General features: G+C 32.8%; 3 protein-coding genes across 5 annotated transcripts; 1 reads left to right on the forward strand and 2 right to left on the reverse strand.

The window, feature by feature from the left end:
* Positions 1 to 96: 96 nt before the first annotated feature.
* Positions 97 to 2642, reverse strand: LOC142973677 (methionyl-tRNA formyltransferase, mitochondrial). The gene is made up of 5 exons (XM_076115629.1): positions 2456 to 2642; positions 2162 to 2368; positions 1523 to 1656; positions 1128 to 1295; positions 97 to 600 (listed from the first exon to the last, which is right to left on the reverse strand). Exons 1-5 carry the CDS (start codon positions 2620 to 2622, stop codon positions 227 to 229), a joined length of 1050 nt encoding a protein of 349 aa, XP_075971744.1. The 5' UTR covers positions 2623 to 2642; the 3' UTR covers positions 97 to 226.
* Positions 2643 to 3209: 567 nt separating this feature from the next.
* On the reverse strand, positions 3210 to 16812 carry LOC142973678 (opsin, ultraviolet-sensitive-like). Of its 3 annotated transcripts, none has more exons than XM_076115633.1 (3): positions 16355 to 16812; positions 5290 to 5420; positions 3210 to 4894 (listed from the first exon to the last, which is right to left on the reverse strand). In XM_076115633.1, exons 1-3 carry the CDS (start codon positions 16693 to 16695, stop codon positions 3864 to 3866), a joined length of 1503 nt encoding a protein of 500 aa, XP_075971748.1. In that variant the 5' UTR covers positions 16696 to 16812; the 3' UTR covers positions 3210 to 3863. The 3 variants fall into 3 exon arrangements, with proteins under 3 accessions (XP_075971748.1, XP_075971746.1, XP_075971745.1); XM_076115631.1 differs by lacking the exon at positions 16355 to 16812 and adding an exon at positions 14465 to 15214; XM_076115630.1 differs by lacking the exon at positions 16355 to 16812 and adding an exon at positions 14456 to 15214.
* LOC142973679 (uncharacterized) lies at positions 5983 to 7472 on the forward strand. Its single transcript, XM_076115634.1, has 3 exons — positions 5983 to 6190; positions 6568 to 6810; positions 7387 to 7472. The coding sequence occupies exons 1-3, from the start codon at positions 6034 to 6036 to the stop codon at positions 7407 to 7409; spliced, it is 423 nt and encodes a 140-aa protein (XP_075971749.1). The 5' UTR covers positions 5983 to 6033; the 3' UTR covers positions 7410 to 7472.
* Positions 16813 to 17900: the final 1088 nt, after the last annotated feature.

Below are 17900 nucleotides of genomic sequence, written 5' to 3' on the forward strand. Positions count from 1 at the left end.
CTCATCAGTATTACCTTCTTTTCAAAAGATATTTATTTTATTTTAACTATGTTTCCTTCTGATCTCCTTTTCTAAATCTTGAGTTTTTTTATAGATTGCTAAAATATGTTTTCACTTTTTAATTTGCTAATAAGTGAAAGAAAAAAAAACACTTCATGTTTGAATGAGGTAGCTAGAATAAGAACAGAACATACAATTAATGAAAGAATATATTTTTAAATAAATTTTATTGATTTCTAATAACTGTGAATTGTCTATTTTCTAAAGGAACATTCTTAATGTAACCATTATAAAAGTCTAATGCAGATATTTGCCTCTTTCCTACTATCCTAAGTGATTTAAAATAAATATACCTTAGGTCTTTACATAATATTCTGATTGCTTTTGTTTTCTCGCAGTACTCTAATGTTCCGATAGGTTTGCTCTCACATTCAATATGTTCAGGATTTAAGATAAATGCGTCGAAGAGTTTCATTTGCTTGTTTTGAAACGTCGTCGTGAGGGGAAAGAGACCGTAGATTGCTCGATACAGATTATACACTTCTATTGCAGACATATGTGACCATCTTACTTCACTTATACTTTTGTCGATTTTCTTAGCTGGAAAAGTCAAATCAATGTAAGTTATGTGTGTTATCTTATTTTCTTTAAAATATTATTTATTTTATATAAAGTAAAAAGTTAACAATGTGATGGCCATATTATGAAATGCAGTTTATATAGTATACAAATGTGACATTGTTTTTGTTACATAAGGGAAGATACATTTGCCAATAATAATTTGTAACATGCCAGACCATTTTCAGAGGGCCAGATGCTTTTAGCTTTGGCACAGAACACAAAAACAGAAGTTAAAAGATAAACATTTTCCTTCTGTGTCTTTCAAATTGGAGTGTAATGTATTCTCTAAATGCATAGCGAATGGCAAGCTTTGAAGTTTACCATGTTCCATAATTTATTTTTCTTAATTTCCCTAACCACTATCTTAGGTACTTCTAAATAAGTTACATTAGTTGGGATTGGTTTATCTGTTCTGTTTTATTATTTAGTGTTACATAATTTCAAATTTTGGTTCAAAGAGAAAAAATACATATTCTATGATAAAAATACTTTTATTTACCACTTACCATATGTGACACCATCAGAGCTCTGTGGTATTGTGTTTGTTAAACTATGAGGCAATGTGCGTATGCAGTCTACTAACATATCGGCTCCAATTCCTGACAATTCCTCAGTCAATTCAGGTAACCTGACATCATTGGATACTGGCACTTTTACTTGGCTTATTATTTCCCCTGGAAAATTTAAAAGTAAAGTATGTGATATAGGAATAAGATAAGAAAAGAGGTCACAGTTTATGATAGATGTCAGTGAGTGAGAAGATACATAGTATTAAGTTAAAATTATGAAGTTAAATCAGAATTGTATCAAAGGAGTGGTAATGGCAAATACATTACATAGTTCAAGACAAAATAATTGAAAGTCTTCATTATATTGAAGGTAATGAATTATGCTTGCTTACCCACATCAAATATGTCTGCTTTGATCTTCATGAGTGTAACACCAGTGACTGTGTCTCCATGTAGTAGTGTGTGTATGATGGGGGCAGCACCTCGCCATCGAGGTAACAAGCTTGGATGAACATTCACCATTCCACTGAAAAACAATAATATTACTTGATAAAGCTTGTAAGTATGTTTAGTTATTGGTTTTCCTTGAAGACAACATTTTTATTCATCTAGAGTTTATTTGTTTCAATTTTGACATACTGTCATGAGATGGTAGAGACCTAATTTTATCACCCATTAAAATCTGTTTTAATGAAATTCTTCAGTTAAGTACCTATTTGTATATTCTGTTGTTGCAAATACTCTGATAAGTACTACTGTCCTTATGGATCTCCAAACTGGATACAGAGTAGGTAAACTCAGTGATTCAACTTATAAATATACAATACACTGCAAGTGCACAATAAAATATAACAATAATCCATGTGATTAAGATTCCAAGCAACAGTCAAATAATTGTACCTATTATTATCAAATATAGGAACAGCTATTTGTAGAATTGGTATCAGATTTTATACCAATATATGAAAATAAGTACCTACCTACTTATTTTCTGTAGCAGTAATAACTGTGCATTAATAAATAAAACTTACAGAGGGAATTTATTCAGAAGTTCTGCTTTAATCAGGTGGCCGAATGCGACGATAAGCCCTAAGTCGTACTCTGCTGCACGTAAATCTTGTAAGGGCCATGTTATTGTGTTCAAATTCTCTGCCTCTGCATACTTGATCACTTCTGTTTTGTGTTTAGTATCTGTAGTCACTAAGTCGAGGCGATCAATAAGATGATGTTCTTTTTTCCTAGAAGTACAGATTGAATACATCAAAGCATCAATACATTTTAAATAAGCGATTTTTATTGCATCCAGGTGCGAACGAATAACATACCTGAATTCATTGATTTTTTTTAAACTACTAAGGGCTATACCATCTGATCCAAAGAATAGGAGTTTGTAAGATTTAGTAGCGGTGTAAGGCCTACTCACAACAAAGTTAAAGTACTTTTTGGAATATAATTTTGTTACATGACCTGTTAGGTTAGGAATTAGAATCATTGTTGCCAATATAATGCAACAAATACTAGTTCTGACACTGACAGCTTATTTGTCAAATTTTGATGTTTTGTAAGTGCTGCCAACCGTAAAATAAAATGAAAGTTGTTATTGCGTTCGTAAACTACGAAATATCCTGAACCTAACATTTACTATAAACTCAATTACTTAGATCATAAAAGCAAATGCCGGCACAATACATGAGTTATACATAAAAATAAAAATAGTTGCTGACAGTCCATTTCGAATTTTTCTTTTTAATCAAATCTTTATAAGACAGAGTATGATCACGTTTTATGACACTCTGTTTGATTAGAGACCTTCGCCCAACAGCTACCCATTTGAATGACCGATCTAGTTTTATAAATAAAAGTAATGTTCTCTACAAATTGGATGTACGTTCTACGCTATCCACAAGCGTACATTAACAATTCGATAGTTTCTAATCGTTTAGGTAAATTACTTACTTTTGTTTGGTTTTGTCCTTTTGGAGTATCATATCGTTAGGTAAATAAATAGGTATACATGCAATTTTGAATACTTAAATAAAAACCATTTAAATTTATTGTAACATTCATATATTTAAAATAATTTATTTTTCAAATCTAATGATTGTCTAAAGATTTAATTGAAAATTCTTCATTATTTTCTAAAATTAACAATATTATTACTTAGATTGGAAGGTATAATAAATTATGATGATGATGAGGGTGGTGCAATACTTACGATATGAAATAATGTAATGTTGATGTTTAACATTTACGACTGCTTTCACCCATTCTAAAATAAGCAGCAGTTAGCTTATCAAAAGGGACCATTGACATTCATTTTTCGTACATTTGCTGATACCTATACTATACTATAGGTTATCGACACTTATCCTTTAAATTGGCTCTATAGGTTTTTGTTACACTTATCTTCATTAAATAATATTTTAGGAGTATCAGTAGGTACATGATCACACGTAAAAACCTAATTAACATCAATTATTTGGGTTTGTTCCTGATTTTGTTTATCCAGCAAATATGAAAATATACCTATAATAATTATCTAATCGTTTTACGAGTAATACAAAAAATATAATTCTTTTATTTTTATGGTAGAGACTAGTATCAAGTTTTTCTATTCATACTAAATGTATGATGAGAGGTACCTACCTAGATGATTGCGTATTTTGTAAAAGCGTATACCTATTAAGATCTGCAAGGAATTCCAACTAAAGGTACAATTTTAATTCTAACATATTACACAGTCGGATCAGTATTTTCTGATATATTACTGTGAGTCGAACGTCGATGAAAACTTTTCTTTTTGGTGAATTGAGGTTTGGAGTACCATGAAGGAGGGCTTACAACACATCCTTCAAAACTCTTCATACTAATACTTTTTTGTGAGTCTTCGCGTTTCGCTACTCTTGACGAAATCGTTTTCGTCCGCTCTCCACTTTTCTCTTCAGTTTGATATGGTATATCTTTCATCTCGACGATCTCGACGTCTGTGTCGCTCAAATCCTTACTTGGTCTGTGCATTTTCGTCGTGTCAGTACAATAACCTATCGTCTTAATAGTACCACTCATTCGCTTTGATTTATCCCTGTATAACATTTTCTTGAATTCTTTGCGAAATTTTGGGTGTGTTATTATGTAAATGAAAGGATTTATGCACGCAGCTGTCTTGCAAAATAATGCTGGTACCATTGAAGCTATGGGCGTAAGAAGTTCTTTCTTACCCGTTATACCGAGTAGAGCTACTACCGCGTATGGTGTCCAAGATATGAAGAATAATGCAATAACTGCCATTACTAAAAACGCTAGTTTAATTTCAGCTTTACGTTTTGTACGTTCTTTCACGTGCCTAGAAGATAATCTATGCTCTTGATTGTTTGAAGACATGTTCCTGTTGCAAACTACAACTCGAAATATACTTATGTAACAAAATGAAATCGTGCAGAACGGTGCGAGCCAAGCCGCACAGAAAAATATGAAGATAAAGCAGCGTGGCGAGAAGTCTTCAGTTAAATAATCAAAGCTACAACTTGTTAAATAGCCTTCTGGCACATATTGTCCGTAGCCAATGTCTAACGCCGGTATGATGGCAAAAATACAGGCGTATAACCAGGCGCCGATGGCTAACAAACGAGCCCGTATTGCTGTTAAGGCTCGTAGAGGTTCCAGCGGCCGAACTACTGCCCAGTAGCGGTCGAGCGCGATGGCAGATAATGTGGCTATTGATGTGGTGCCTGTGAGACCACCCACGAATCCGTAAATCACACAACCTGTAACAATGTAAGACATTATGTAATATATGTCCCAAACATACCCATTTGAACAAAATAATGATCGTTATGTCGATACTCGAACTGTCCATTGTTAGTTAATGATGAAAGATGTATCTTCATGAATTGAGAACTCTCATCCATAACATTATTTTCACTCTTTTGTGAGTACCAAAATGCGTCTGAAGGTGATATAATAGAATTGAAAAATGAAAACCTGACAGGGTTGGCTTTACAAGTTAAACCTAATTACCTATGTAGGTATTATAACAATTATTAAAACACTAAAAAATATTTTACGCTAAGCGTGGTTGTCTTATCGACACGAGCTTAGAATATCACGAAGTGGCACTAAGTACTCAGGTATTTCTTTAAACCATGTTGAAACCACTCACCAGTTTTCCCCAAGGCAGGTCCGAGATTAAAAGAATTGAAGATGAATATCGGTGTTTTGCCGAGCATCAAGAAGTCACTGAGCGCCAGGTTGGCCACCAGGATGTTGCCGGGAGTACGCAGCGTGCGGCATCTGAAACACATTAATCATACCCCACTTTGATCTTTTGTACGTTGCTAGTACATGGAAAGTTAATTAAAATAGAGACGTGCTCTAATTTCGCAACCGCTAGCTGTTGCTAAACTACGGAATATAAAGAGGGTCGCTTTAAGTACTGTCATATGAAAGTTATATGATCTTATTTGGGCAGGGTACCTAATTTAGGTCGTGATTACGCTGATTGAAATACATCAAGTTAGTCGCTACTAAGTAACTTTTAGAAATTATGTAATTTTTGTAATGAGACCATCTCATTCCGTTATTTTAGTGGAATATAATATATTTACCATATATGCTTTTTAATTTTTGCCTACCTTTTCATGCGCACTCTGTATATTATTATGTACTTTTTATTTTACCAATACTTTTTAATAAACATAAAAAAATATGAACGTAGTTTTTCTAATTTTAATGAATTTAAGAAACTGTAAGTTTACCTTTAACTCTTTAAAAAAAAATATGTTTATCTATCTTTCATTTACACAAGTGTTTTCCGTGAATAATATTTTTATTCGTATACAAACATTCCATAATTTCGGTAGTCATTAATCTTTGAATCACGGAAAAGAGAAGTAGTTACGTAGTCATGTTGTTAATATATTATTTTGTTGTCGCAGTAGTGTGTGAGGCTAGTGATTTGGAAACAACCACTGAAGGGACCACAATTGATACAGTCACAACCACTGAAAAAGCCAATGAAACAATGAACACTACATCAGATGCTAATGTAGAGTCTGAAGAAGGTATCTATAATTTTCATTTGAGTTCAGTTATTCTGACGTCGTTTATCAATTGATTATATTATTAAGATACGGAAGACATTTCCACTTTTATACATTGATGAATTCATATTTTACTCGATTTGCGCCACTCATCCCTTGTCCGGGTACCTATTTAATCGTAAAACGCGAGGAATAACCCTACGTTGTAATTAATACCGCTTCATATTAACTAAGATTATTATTAATTTAGTTCACCCGTTTTTAATGTTTTAGGTATAATTAATTGGCTTCCGTGAATATTTCTCCTGTTCATAAAATTAAATATTAAAGTCAGTAAAATTTTGTCCGTAAAATTAAAACGTAGACGACTTTTATTTCGTGAGTAATTATTTTTTCAGAAGCAGATTTTGGTCGCTGGAATTGCTCAAACTCGTCTTATGACCTTATAAAATGCGTTTCTTCGACGTCTGGGGTTGCTAGCCCCTTTATAAGAACGGAATTGAGTCAAATGCCAATGACTAAACTAGTCACAGAAAAAGTAGCTTTGTTTAGTTTGTTGGTTAACAAAATAGAAGGAGATTTGGAACGTTGGATTACAAAGTTACATAACTCTATCTTGAAAAATAAGGTCACAGCGACAGGTGAAACTACATTTCTAATTATCAATAATTAGATTAAATATCACGACGAATATAACCGTTTTCTTATTTCAAATAATAATAATCTTACTATTTAACATTATTGGGTGGTTGTGATATGTAGATTATTTCTAAGAGTAAGTAATATGGCAAAAAGATATAAACTGTCTTTCTTGCAAAACTAAGGTAAATTTGGGCGTCCCTTGTTTTCCGTCATTCCTTGCATTACTCACAGTGATTACTTTGTGCCCTTGTCACAAATATTGATTCTTCGTGGAAATACAAGTGACAATTAAGATCCTTTTCTTGCCGTTATCTCACGCTCTATTTAGAACTTGACATTATTTATTTTCGAAATGGGTTTCATGAACGAGAGGGACGTCCGGGCGTATAAGTATCTTTTCCAATACCTTCGTCATGTTTATAGCTACCTACATTTATTGAAGAAAGATTTTTCATCCGTTATATATCTTTGCAATATTTAATTTACAAATTGTGGAATATTTTTGGTAGCCATCTGTTGTCTTGATTAAATCTTAGAATTGTTATTATTGGTTACGTAATTATTTGGTTTTGCAGGGGTCCTTCGTATAAAGAGATAGATGAGTGTGATATGAGTGTACAAGTTATCTGTCTAAATTATATGCGGTGAACAGTTATCTAAACTTGCAGAGTTAAAGAGAAAATAAACAGAAGTCTAATAAAGAGAAAATTTAAGTTTAGATTAGATGTTGTACTGTGATGTTCTTAAAGTAAAACGAAATCTTCAAAAATGATGAAAGTTGCAGTTGGTAAATCGATCCGTTTTGATACGCGTATAGTAGTTCGGCTTGCCCACACTGATAAACTTTCGCATTGTACAAAACCCGTATAAAGCTTGAGGTGAACCCATATCTCATATATGCGAGAATTTGTTCAAACTTGGCAAAGTTTAGCACACCGTTCGCCCCGTACCTACTTTATTGCGGCGAACACTCAAGCCGCTCACGGCTCAACCAAAGATTTATACTTGTATTATGTTACATTAATGAAACTAATAACTTTGGATGTTCAATTTACATATTAAACTGTAACGTAACTTCGTAATTTGATTACACACCATAACTCTTGTTCGATGTCAATAATTAAGTAGCTGAGTTTCACAATGCCTAAATGTAAATCGGAGTATACTATGTGGAGTGATACGTAATTTATTTGTTATTAAATAAAATATAAGCATAAGAGATCCGTTGAGATAGATTAATAAATCAATAGTTGCGTGGAGCACAAGTATTTTTCATCATACACATTTTTTGGTTCTCAAGGGAAAATATTAATTCATCATATTTGATATTACAATTTCATCATGTGTCTGCAAAAATAATGTTTTTTTTTCTGTAGGTACAAAATAGATTATCTTTCCACACACGTTCTCGAGTGATTCACACGGAGAAAACTTATTTGTGCGTTGGATCGATGAAAAGAGAAGGGCGCAAGATGCAAATAGAGTTTTCCCTTCTCATTCTGTAACATACCCTAATTAAGCCATGTAAGATATATATATGTGCGTATAGTTGTATACTATATCTAGATAGAGAGTACACGCGTAGGTGTCTATATCAGTTCCCGCAGTGTCGATATTTTGTGTGTGTTACATGTTTAAACAGTATTGTTTGCAGTCTCTTCACTATTTATTATGTTTAGACAGGTACGTAAATATGTGCCTGTGATAGAGCCGCGATAAATTTGCATTCAGGAACAAGTTTTGTTAAAATTGTATGTAGTGGTGTTTTGTATATAGTACCTGAATTTGGGCAAAGTAAAGTATGAAACGTGATGTTCAACAAAACTTGTAATTAAATAGTACAGTAATAACCTACGAGACTAAAAATGCTATTACTTATTGCAAAATTACATAAGTATTTATTAAAAAAAAAACTAGTTTGGGATAAGAAAGTGCGGTACAATATAGGTAGTTCGAATCTCATCCCATCGATTTGTGATCGCACAAAATCAATTTTGTGATAGACTAAAAATAACTTTATTCGGTTTATCGTTCAATCTGAATATTAACATTTTTTCATCATCCTAATTTAAATTAGGGTCGCTACGCTAGCAGATGTTGTTAAGTGTTAGGATAAAGGATGTCGTTACAAAATTAAGCCTGCGTGGACCTGAAATACCAAGTGGTTTACCTGTCCTCCGTCGCGTCGGTCTATCGCCGGAGACAGCTTAATTTCAGTGGCCCTTCGGGTAGTTACATGTAACAAACCCCAGAAAATAGTCGAGATAAAATAGAAGAGAGGAATTTATATTTATCTATAAATGTTGTATTTAATAAAATAGGAATTTTATGAAGGTTATCAAGTCAACTAAATGATGTATGAATAAAATATGTTTCACATTAAACACAGTAAATGTAAACTTCAGAGGCAGTAATTACTGTGAGTGTAGATGAACATTACCTAAATACTTCTATTTGTCCTCGATAAATATCTTTCATGAAAATGTGAGGTAATGAGGTGTTGACATTTTAAACGTCTACGGTGCAACATTTTGCTCGCGGAATTACTCAGCATTTTTATTACAGTGGAATGTTTACTTTTACGCATTTTATGGTTACGTTTAAATGGATGTTTATCACTCAGGTTATTTTGTTCGATTGATTGATGATTCTAATAATATAAGTATTAGTAGATTACACCTTGAGTGATACTGATTTTGTGGAAACGTTTACACCTGTATATGTTTTCAGACAATCTAATAATAAATCTATTTGGTATGTTTAGTAGTTACTGCTATAAATAATATACAAAGCATGTCGCCTGTCCGAGTCCACATTCAAATTCCGTGAATGTGCAAACAGATAAAGAATCAGGGATTTGTGGCACGCTTGAACCGAGATAATCACGAGCTCAGGAGCCGAGCCTCCTGTTTGATATTCAGATGACCTTTTCGCTTTATTAGCTGGGCTCTCGCTTTATCGTCCAAATGCAAAGAAAACCAACTCACGGCACTCGGCAAATTAAAGATCACTAACTTGTGAATTAACTAAATGCTATTTAAACTGACAATTATAGTTTTAGCTTAATTAAAACAGAAATAAAGTACTTATACTCATTATGAATTATTCAGTATGATTAACTCGATAACTCGTGTATTTATTTGTCATTTTCTAAACACGCATTATTTTATATGTAACTACAAAGAGTACATAGGTAATTTGATTGTCTGATATTCAATTCTCATAGCTTTATCACCGCTATAGTATGTGTCTATTACGCATAAATATACGAACCTATTGTGACAGAATAAAATTAATGTAGGTCCAATCAACACGAGTTTGCTTTTGTGTTTGTTAATTTATCACAGCGGGGTACACAATTGACGGAGATTTTCCATTTGGTAGACATTTGATGCGGAAATCAAGGATCAAGAGGAAAGAGAAAACAAATAATAAAATGTCCGTTGGCAACCAGATGACGTCACTGTGGTCAGTATTAATAAACTTGCAAAGATTTATATTGGATAAGTTACGAATTCCAAACTTAAGGCAAGTCTGATTACATTCGCGCTTACTCAGTTGTACTGACAAGAACACACTTAGACAAACAAACAACCATCAAGTTTCTATCCACCTTTTGATATGATTTATTGCTTCAGTAATATCGGTAAGTACGTATCTAAGTTACTGTAAGACAGTGACTTATGGAATATACTTTATAACTGTTATTATATTCCAAGCCGTTACGCGAGATTAGTTGTAAAATAACGATGCCTAACGAAACTAAGTACCTACCTAGGTACTTATAAATAGGTATTTATGATATTTCATACTATACAATTGTAAGTCAATATACAATTTATTCGAACAATAGTTTCCATTTCATTAATTTTAGAGTAACGAGTAATTCGAATAAGGCTTTAACATAATCCAATCGCGTAACGCAATATCTGTTCCTATCACAGCTGAACCACTTGCGGTGTAATTGAAAATTGATATTTATGTAATCGACGGTTTATTATTAACCGATAGCCGACAAAATAGACAGACCATATTATTCACACCCGGTTTTACGTATATCAAGTGCAATTTAATTGCTAATTAACTTTATAGTTCAATTAAAAGATTATAATAAAATTGCGATGTTGATTCTGTTTTTATTATCTACATTTAATGAATAAAATAATATGCATCAATAAGATGCGTATAAATATAATATTCAAATCTAGAAAAGTAATTTTTATTCAGAATCTAGATCTTTACAATATTTGAATCTTAAAATTGAATTGGTTATATTTTTCCACAACCTATTTTTTTTCTTGAACCAGTCTCGAAATTAAGTTATACAAGGCAGATATACCTACTACGGTTTACTGAAAATCTCATTTCAACATGGATGTATATTAATAAAATACTGTTCCTGTAAATTTGTTTACAATCATGTATGTAGGAATTTTTGTACGGAAAAAGATTGCCTCGAGCAATTTTTCTTTACTCAAGATTTTTATTATGAGTCTGGAAAGAGCTTAGTATAATATCAACAACGTAATCCTCGTTAATATCTCTACAATTTATGTTATGTTAGGAATTACAATTTGACCTTAGTCGTTTCAAAATTTAATACCTTTCAGGCCAGTGAAGAAATATTTTGTTCTAATAATACACACACACACACACACACACACACACACACACACACATACTTCCTTCTTCATTATTAATTTGTAAAATAATTTCCAGTATTTTCAGTCTTGATTCAATATATAGGTAGGAACAAAGCTTCGACCTACGACTTCATCCGAGTGAAAAGATTTCCCAGGATAAAACCCCTACGTGTTAATCCAGGTTTAACTATCTGTGTACCAAATTTCATCAAAATTCTTAAGGCATTCGCAGCTATAGCTTTGGCGATTGATTGATTTGATTGAATAACAAACGTTCAAACTATCGCGTTTATAATAATAGTAAAAGTTACAAGTAAATCTAAGAATATCTACTGTAATACCTACACTGTGGTGGTATATTTTTTATCCCAACTCGTTATTAAGGATACGATTTTAATTATTCCTCTGTTGACGAAGATAAAACTTTCCAAGATAATATCGAAGTTTAATTTCGTTTTCTTTGAAATGAAGCACTTTCTACAAAATAAATAACTTTAAAGTAACATAAAACGTGTCAACTCGCTAACTTTATATCCAAACATTCGACTTCAAAAGATAATACTTAAGAACGTTTAATTAAAATTAAATCGGTTTGATGTCTTTGATGACTTAAAGAGTTATGAATTGGCGAAGTGGAAGACCCAGATTTTATAACAATCTATAGATGGACAGTACATATACACGGTATAAGTATAACAATATTTCAAGGGATTATTTTAATATACTCCGAAATATACGGACCGAATAACTATTAATTACCGTCGTCGGCCATTCATAGGACTATCCATTGGTGGTCCAACGAGTGCCCGGTATACCACCATAAACCCATGGACCCACTGGACTTGGGCGAGATTATAGTATCGATTATTGATAGTTATCGAGGTGTGCGATTATTTTCGTAAATAAATGGACATGTAATTAAATAGTTTTGTGGTGCTCTTTTTTCGAGATGCTATAGAAATCTTGTTTGTTAACAAAGCACTTTCACACGCATAACTTATGTGCACCCCATTAAACAATATTAATTATATCCATTCAAATAGTACGTTTATCTCAACAAGTAAATGGAGATGACTTCGGTATAGCAACTACTTTCCTCTTAACGAGCCATTAAAGGATTATGTAAATTATGAACACCGGCTGAAACTTAAAGATTTTAATGGCATGAAAACTTAGCATTTAATGATGTTGGCTTATACAAGTGGTATTAAATTTGAACGTAGGTATAAAACCGTGTTAGGTAAAGTCATTGACCTTTCATCACATATTTAAGTCATCTGACGATCAAACTACAGATGAATTAGTCATGATTACATCGATGAATATTTTATGACGTATTCGTCAGACATCTACTGTATTACATCAAATACTATTTGTGTTCAGAATATAGGATAATATGACGAAATCTTCTATTATTGCTATTTACTATCTATAGTGAAGGATAACTCTATATATTTATTGCATTGTGCTCGAGCTACAAAACATGTATTATACTATGCAAAAGTAATCTTTCAGCTACTCGTATTGTGGCCCTTTTTGTTATAAAACCTTGTACTCCATAAAAGAACAATCACCCATTGATCAGCATTTGTGTTTGCTGGCATGGAAAATCAAGAGAAAATTGCAGAGACATAATAATTCGGCGGGTTTTATTAAACCGCCGGTACCTAATACAAGCGCTGTATAAAATTTACTTGTTGTAATGTTGATGTTCTGTGGGGACAGATAAATTAGTAATATGCATGTATAAATAAATATACATGATTATTTAATTCTATCATTATGGTTCCTGTACCATTGTAAGCCTGTAATCTTGTAAATAAATAAATGATTATGTTAAGACTATTGGATTCCCTAATTATACATGTTATTAAGTGCTCAGTTAATTACACGACTGTGTCAATTTCAATTTAGTAAAAATAACATTTTCTTTTTTCGGTAATTTTTGTTATTATTGATTTAAAGATCTTTTTAGTCGCCAAATAAAGTGTACAAATCATAACTGATGCCACCTAAGTCATCTGAGACAGTTGTACCTAAATAGGTCAACGATGATTTCCATTTTAATACTATAGCATTGAAAGAAAACGTAACTAGCCGGTTATGTACATAGCTTCCATCTATATATGCGAATGTCCATATTTCAGCAGTTATTTATACGATTGTTTGGTTCCCCACTTCCGTCGACAATAAAACCGATGTTTGTTGGCTAAGTTTAGCTTTCAATGGATTAGGGAACATCGACATTAGGTCAGCAGGTCACTTATAAAATAGCTCAATTAAAAATGTTGGGAACTATTTCCGAATGCGATATAAAAAGATTTTATTACATTTAAAAACTGTCTCGACGGTTCAACTCGTTATTTTGTCGCGACGCGACGTACTTTAAAGTTCATACCTACTGGCTACTAGATTAGTTTTTCACTAAATTATGTTAGTTTATTTTTGTCTTCTTAATTCAACTTCTACGACTAATCATTAATTCTTTTCAATGTTATAATAAATACTTATGAGAACTTTGAGTTACTGCGTCAAATACTTATATAAATTAGATATTATTTTTTAATTGAAACTAGGTGTATAGGTACTAAGTACATACCAATTAAATATATGCCAAACTATTACACACTTTCTCCCTTGAGTTAAATGATAAATAAATATACAATAGCGCTCCCAACAAATTAAAGGACATGGTTACAAACAATGAACTCGCTAATCATAATCAGTGATAGAGAAATGATCACCGGGTTCCATTAAATTAACCTGCGATAGAGCTTGGTTTCTCTCTAAATCACTGTAATAAATTGTTCGAATTCAACGAATAACGTCTTTTTTACTTTTTGTACTAGGGTCAAAGTATTTGTATAGGCGGTGAAATGAGCTCTTTCACGCTGTTTTATACAGATGTTTTACAGATATGCAGATGATTTAATCATCGAATGAGCAGGTTAAAAAGCAATATACCTAATGTATTAAATATGATTTTCGTTGTAGAACTAACCTTACGTACATGAGTAGTACCAGAATGTTGCCGAAGCATCCAATACTGCCGAGCACAATGTACGTAGTGCCGAATGTGTAGTGTATTCGGGGATCGGGAGGCGGAAACTGCAGCCAGTAGCTATTGATAAGTAGTAGGTAGTCATCCGTAAACAAACCGAGCGAACGCCACCTCTGCACCGGCCAACGTTCTACAAACTTCGCAATTATAGCTAAAGAACTTGTGGAAACACTCAACTCTGTCGTCTCTACACTGTTTAAACTATTTTGATATGAGTCCAAATCATCGTCCGCACCGTCTGTTAATTTCAATTTACCGTTACCGTCTTTCAGTTCTTGTTTAAAGTTATCCGCCGTCCTTCTTCGTCTTTTCCATTGTTTTAAATTATCCAGACGACGCCACAAAAAATCATTATGACACTTAAAAGGCTTTAAAAATATTGTTTTCTGCGTGAAACTATATTTACACTTATTTTTGACACTATACACTTGATTCAAACGATCGTAGTTCACCGGTTGCGCTGACGTACTTTCATTCATGCAGTAAATTATATTTGAAAGAGAGATTAATGCGATGATCACTATATTCAACATACTAATATTGTATTAACACAGTAATATTGACGCGTGTCTATAAATTAATAGGGCACAACCGTTCACGATGGTTTCCGAGACAAAATGTTACCCCGAGTGCGTCACAGAGAGACGAAACGTGTCCCGGTAAGGATGCGGTACCACTGTATACCTTACTCTAACACTGTCCAAACTTTCTCAGTGGGGTAATACACTGCGAGAACTGAATATTGCAAAAATAGAAAACGTTGGTGGTACATCTATATTTATCTGAACGACAGTGCCAAACTGTCACGTCAATAAAATTTAAACTTTTTATGCTTAGTACATTTATGACTATTTGTTTCCATTTTAAAATATAAAAAATCTCAAGGGATTAACTGTTTAATATTTTATTAAATTACTAATTTTATGATTTAAGTAGCTTTATTAGATTTTCATGGCGCTTTTGCATGTATAAAATTTTTGTAATTCCTTTAAAGGAACTTTTATCCAGTTTGGAACTTTTACATTGTTTTAATAAAATAAAAAATGCAAATACGATTACCTATAAGGGTACAAGGTTCATAACTTTTAATATCGCATTTTTTAACATCATTGTATTATTCAGAATGATTTATGCAAATTAATGTGGATGTATGTTTTGATTTTAGTAATGACAAAATATTTAAAAACTGACTGATTAAAATAAAATACGTATATTTGTATAATAGGTACAATCCATTCTATTTATAGTGTTTACTGTTGAATGAAGGAGTAATAACATAGAGATTTGAGTCTCTGTAACAGGAGGATAATATATTTTCTAATATTTGGTAATTGGCATTTCTTCTATAATATAATTATATAGACAGAATATGGTATAAAAATGTATGAAGAAATGTAACATACACAAAAAAGATGTTAATTATCTGTTATCCGTAATCCCGGATAATTAGGCTAAAGGTAAATAGAATACCTACTTGCATTATATTAAATACACGTACGTTATGGCTTGGATAAATATTCTAAAGGAGAACATATTAGTTATGTACATAGGTAACCGTTTACATAACATTAAATAATGTATATATATTTATGTACGTCATTTCATTTCCATGTGACGTTGTGAATGAAATAGGGAGTAACTTTCCACGTGATTTTACACACACAAATGTATTTCCAGAAAATTTTACACAATGTGAGTGTAGCAGTGATGCGTGTAGCCGTCGACCAATTGTGTTGAGAGATGTGATGCGGGAAAATTAATGCTGCGTGACCGACCGTTCACGTTTTCTATTTATATTCACTAAAATATTGTACCTACTAGTACTATTTATAAACTTACCTAAGATACATTAGCAAGACGATGACATTACCCCAGCAACCGATAGTAGTAAACAATACATAGAAACTTCCTAAAATCTTCTGCAATGATTCACTAGGAGGTGGAAATTGTAGCCAGTGTTCGTTGATCAAATCCAGATAGTCGTCAGAGAAAAATCCGTATTGTATCCATTTAGATACAGGCCACATTCGCTTGAAGTTCTCAACCAATAAGGCGTGCTTGTTCACAGTCGAAGTGTTAGCTGAATTGGTAAGGTTCCCCGAGTCGACCGAGTCCGCTATTCTATATGCCGCTTCTGCCACCGTTCTGTTAGTTGATCGTTTCTTTCTATCTAAAAGCATTTTGAGAATTGTTTTCTCTTCACAACTCCATAACTTGGGAACTCTCTTTAAATAACTTTTTTTAACTTGGTTTTTCGTCCAAGTAAAGCTCGGAATTTGGTACGTGAACTCGCAGTAGCATATTATTAACACGGAGAACAAACCGATTAACGAACTGATCTTCATTTTGTTATGAAGTAATAGTTTAGTGAACGCGACGTGTTCGTATGAAATCTTGTCGTGTTTTACAAGGAGCAACCAGGTCTATTTGCGTCGTCGTCGGTGGCCTGAAGACACTGGATGCTTAGCGGCCGGTCCCTTGGGACCGCTGTGAATTTATGCTTAAGTGGATTAAAGTGGCTTGCTTTTAACAAAATCTGTATAGAATTGGCGGCTAATAAGACATTTATTAGATTGATCGACAGACCATCGTGTCCCCTTGAGCGTTTTATTTGTGGGCAGACAGCACTTACATATATCGAGGAGGTAGTTATAATACACGAATATTCTGTGCATTCAGACATTAATGACCACGATATTATAGGACTTCAAAAATATAAAAGTACCTGGTAAACTTACGGTTCGCCGAGATTCTGCTGAAAGTAAAGTAGCTTTAAAGATTATTTAATCTCTAGGAAACAAAAAATAACAAAAGAAAGAGAAATTTACTGGAGCATACCACATATTTCAAACCTTTGCTACCTGGTAGGTACAGTGTAAGTTTACAGTTCACTGAATACCAAATATATGAACAAATGTAGCTTACTCGGATTTTTTATGCCTAGTTAGGTGGTCCTTAGGTTAGATTCATCCGCATTCCGCATCTTTCGAAGATGTAATTTTCCTAACTTAATTATTTTTATATATAAAATTTGCAATACTACTACACAATTGATGTATTTATATTTGTTTATAGTATCTAAATATCTTAGTACCTCAATATATGGTTGGTGGAAGTCAGAACCCGATATTGGAACTTTATTTATACAGGCGTCCAAATTTTCCTGTTTTCGTCTTTATTGTGGCATAAACAACTTGGCCAAACAGTAAACAGAACTATATTTCGACATAAGTCAGAATAACGGAAAATCTCTATCGAAGTTGGAATAAAACAAAAGTTATTGGTTGAAGCAACGCAGCATACGTATACAGAATATAGTTATACTCGTATATGTATGAGAAACAGGTTAAAAATCAATTAATCAAAGCAGCCCGTAAATGTCTGT

Source organism: Anticarsia gemmatalis, chromosome 6, assembly GCF_050436995.1.
Source record: "Anticarsia gemmatalis isolate Benzon Research Colony breed Stoneville strain chromosome 6, ilAntGemm2 primary, whole genome shotgun sequence".
Classification (NCBI taxonomy): domain Eukaryota; kingdom Metazoa; phylum Arthropoda; class Insecta; order Lepidoptera; family Erebidae; genus Anticarsia; species Anticarsia gemmatalis.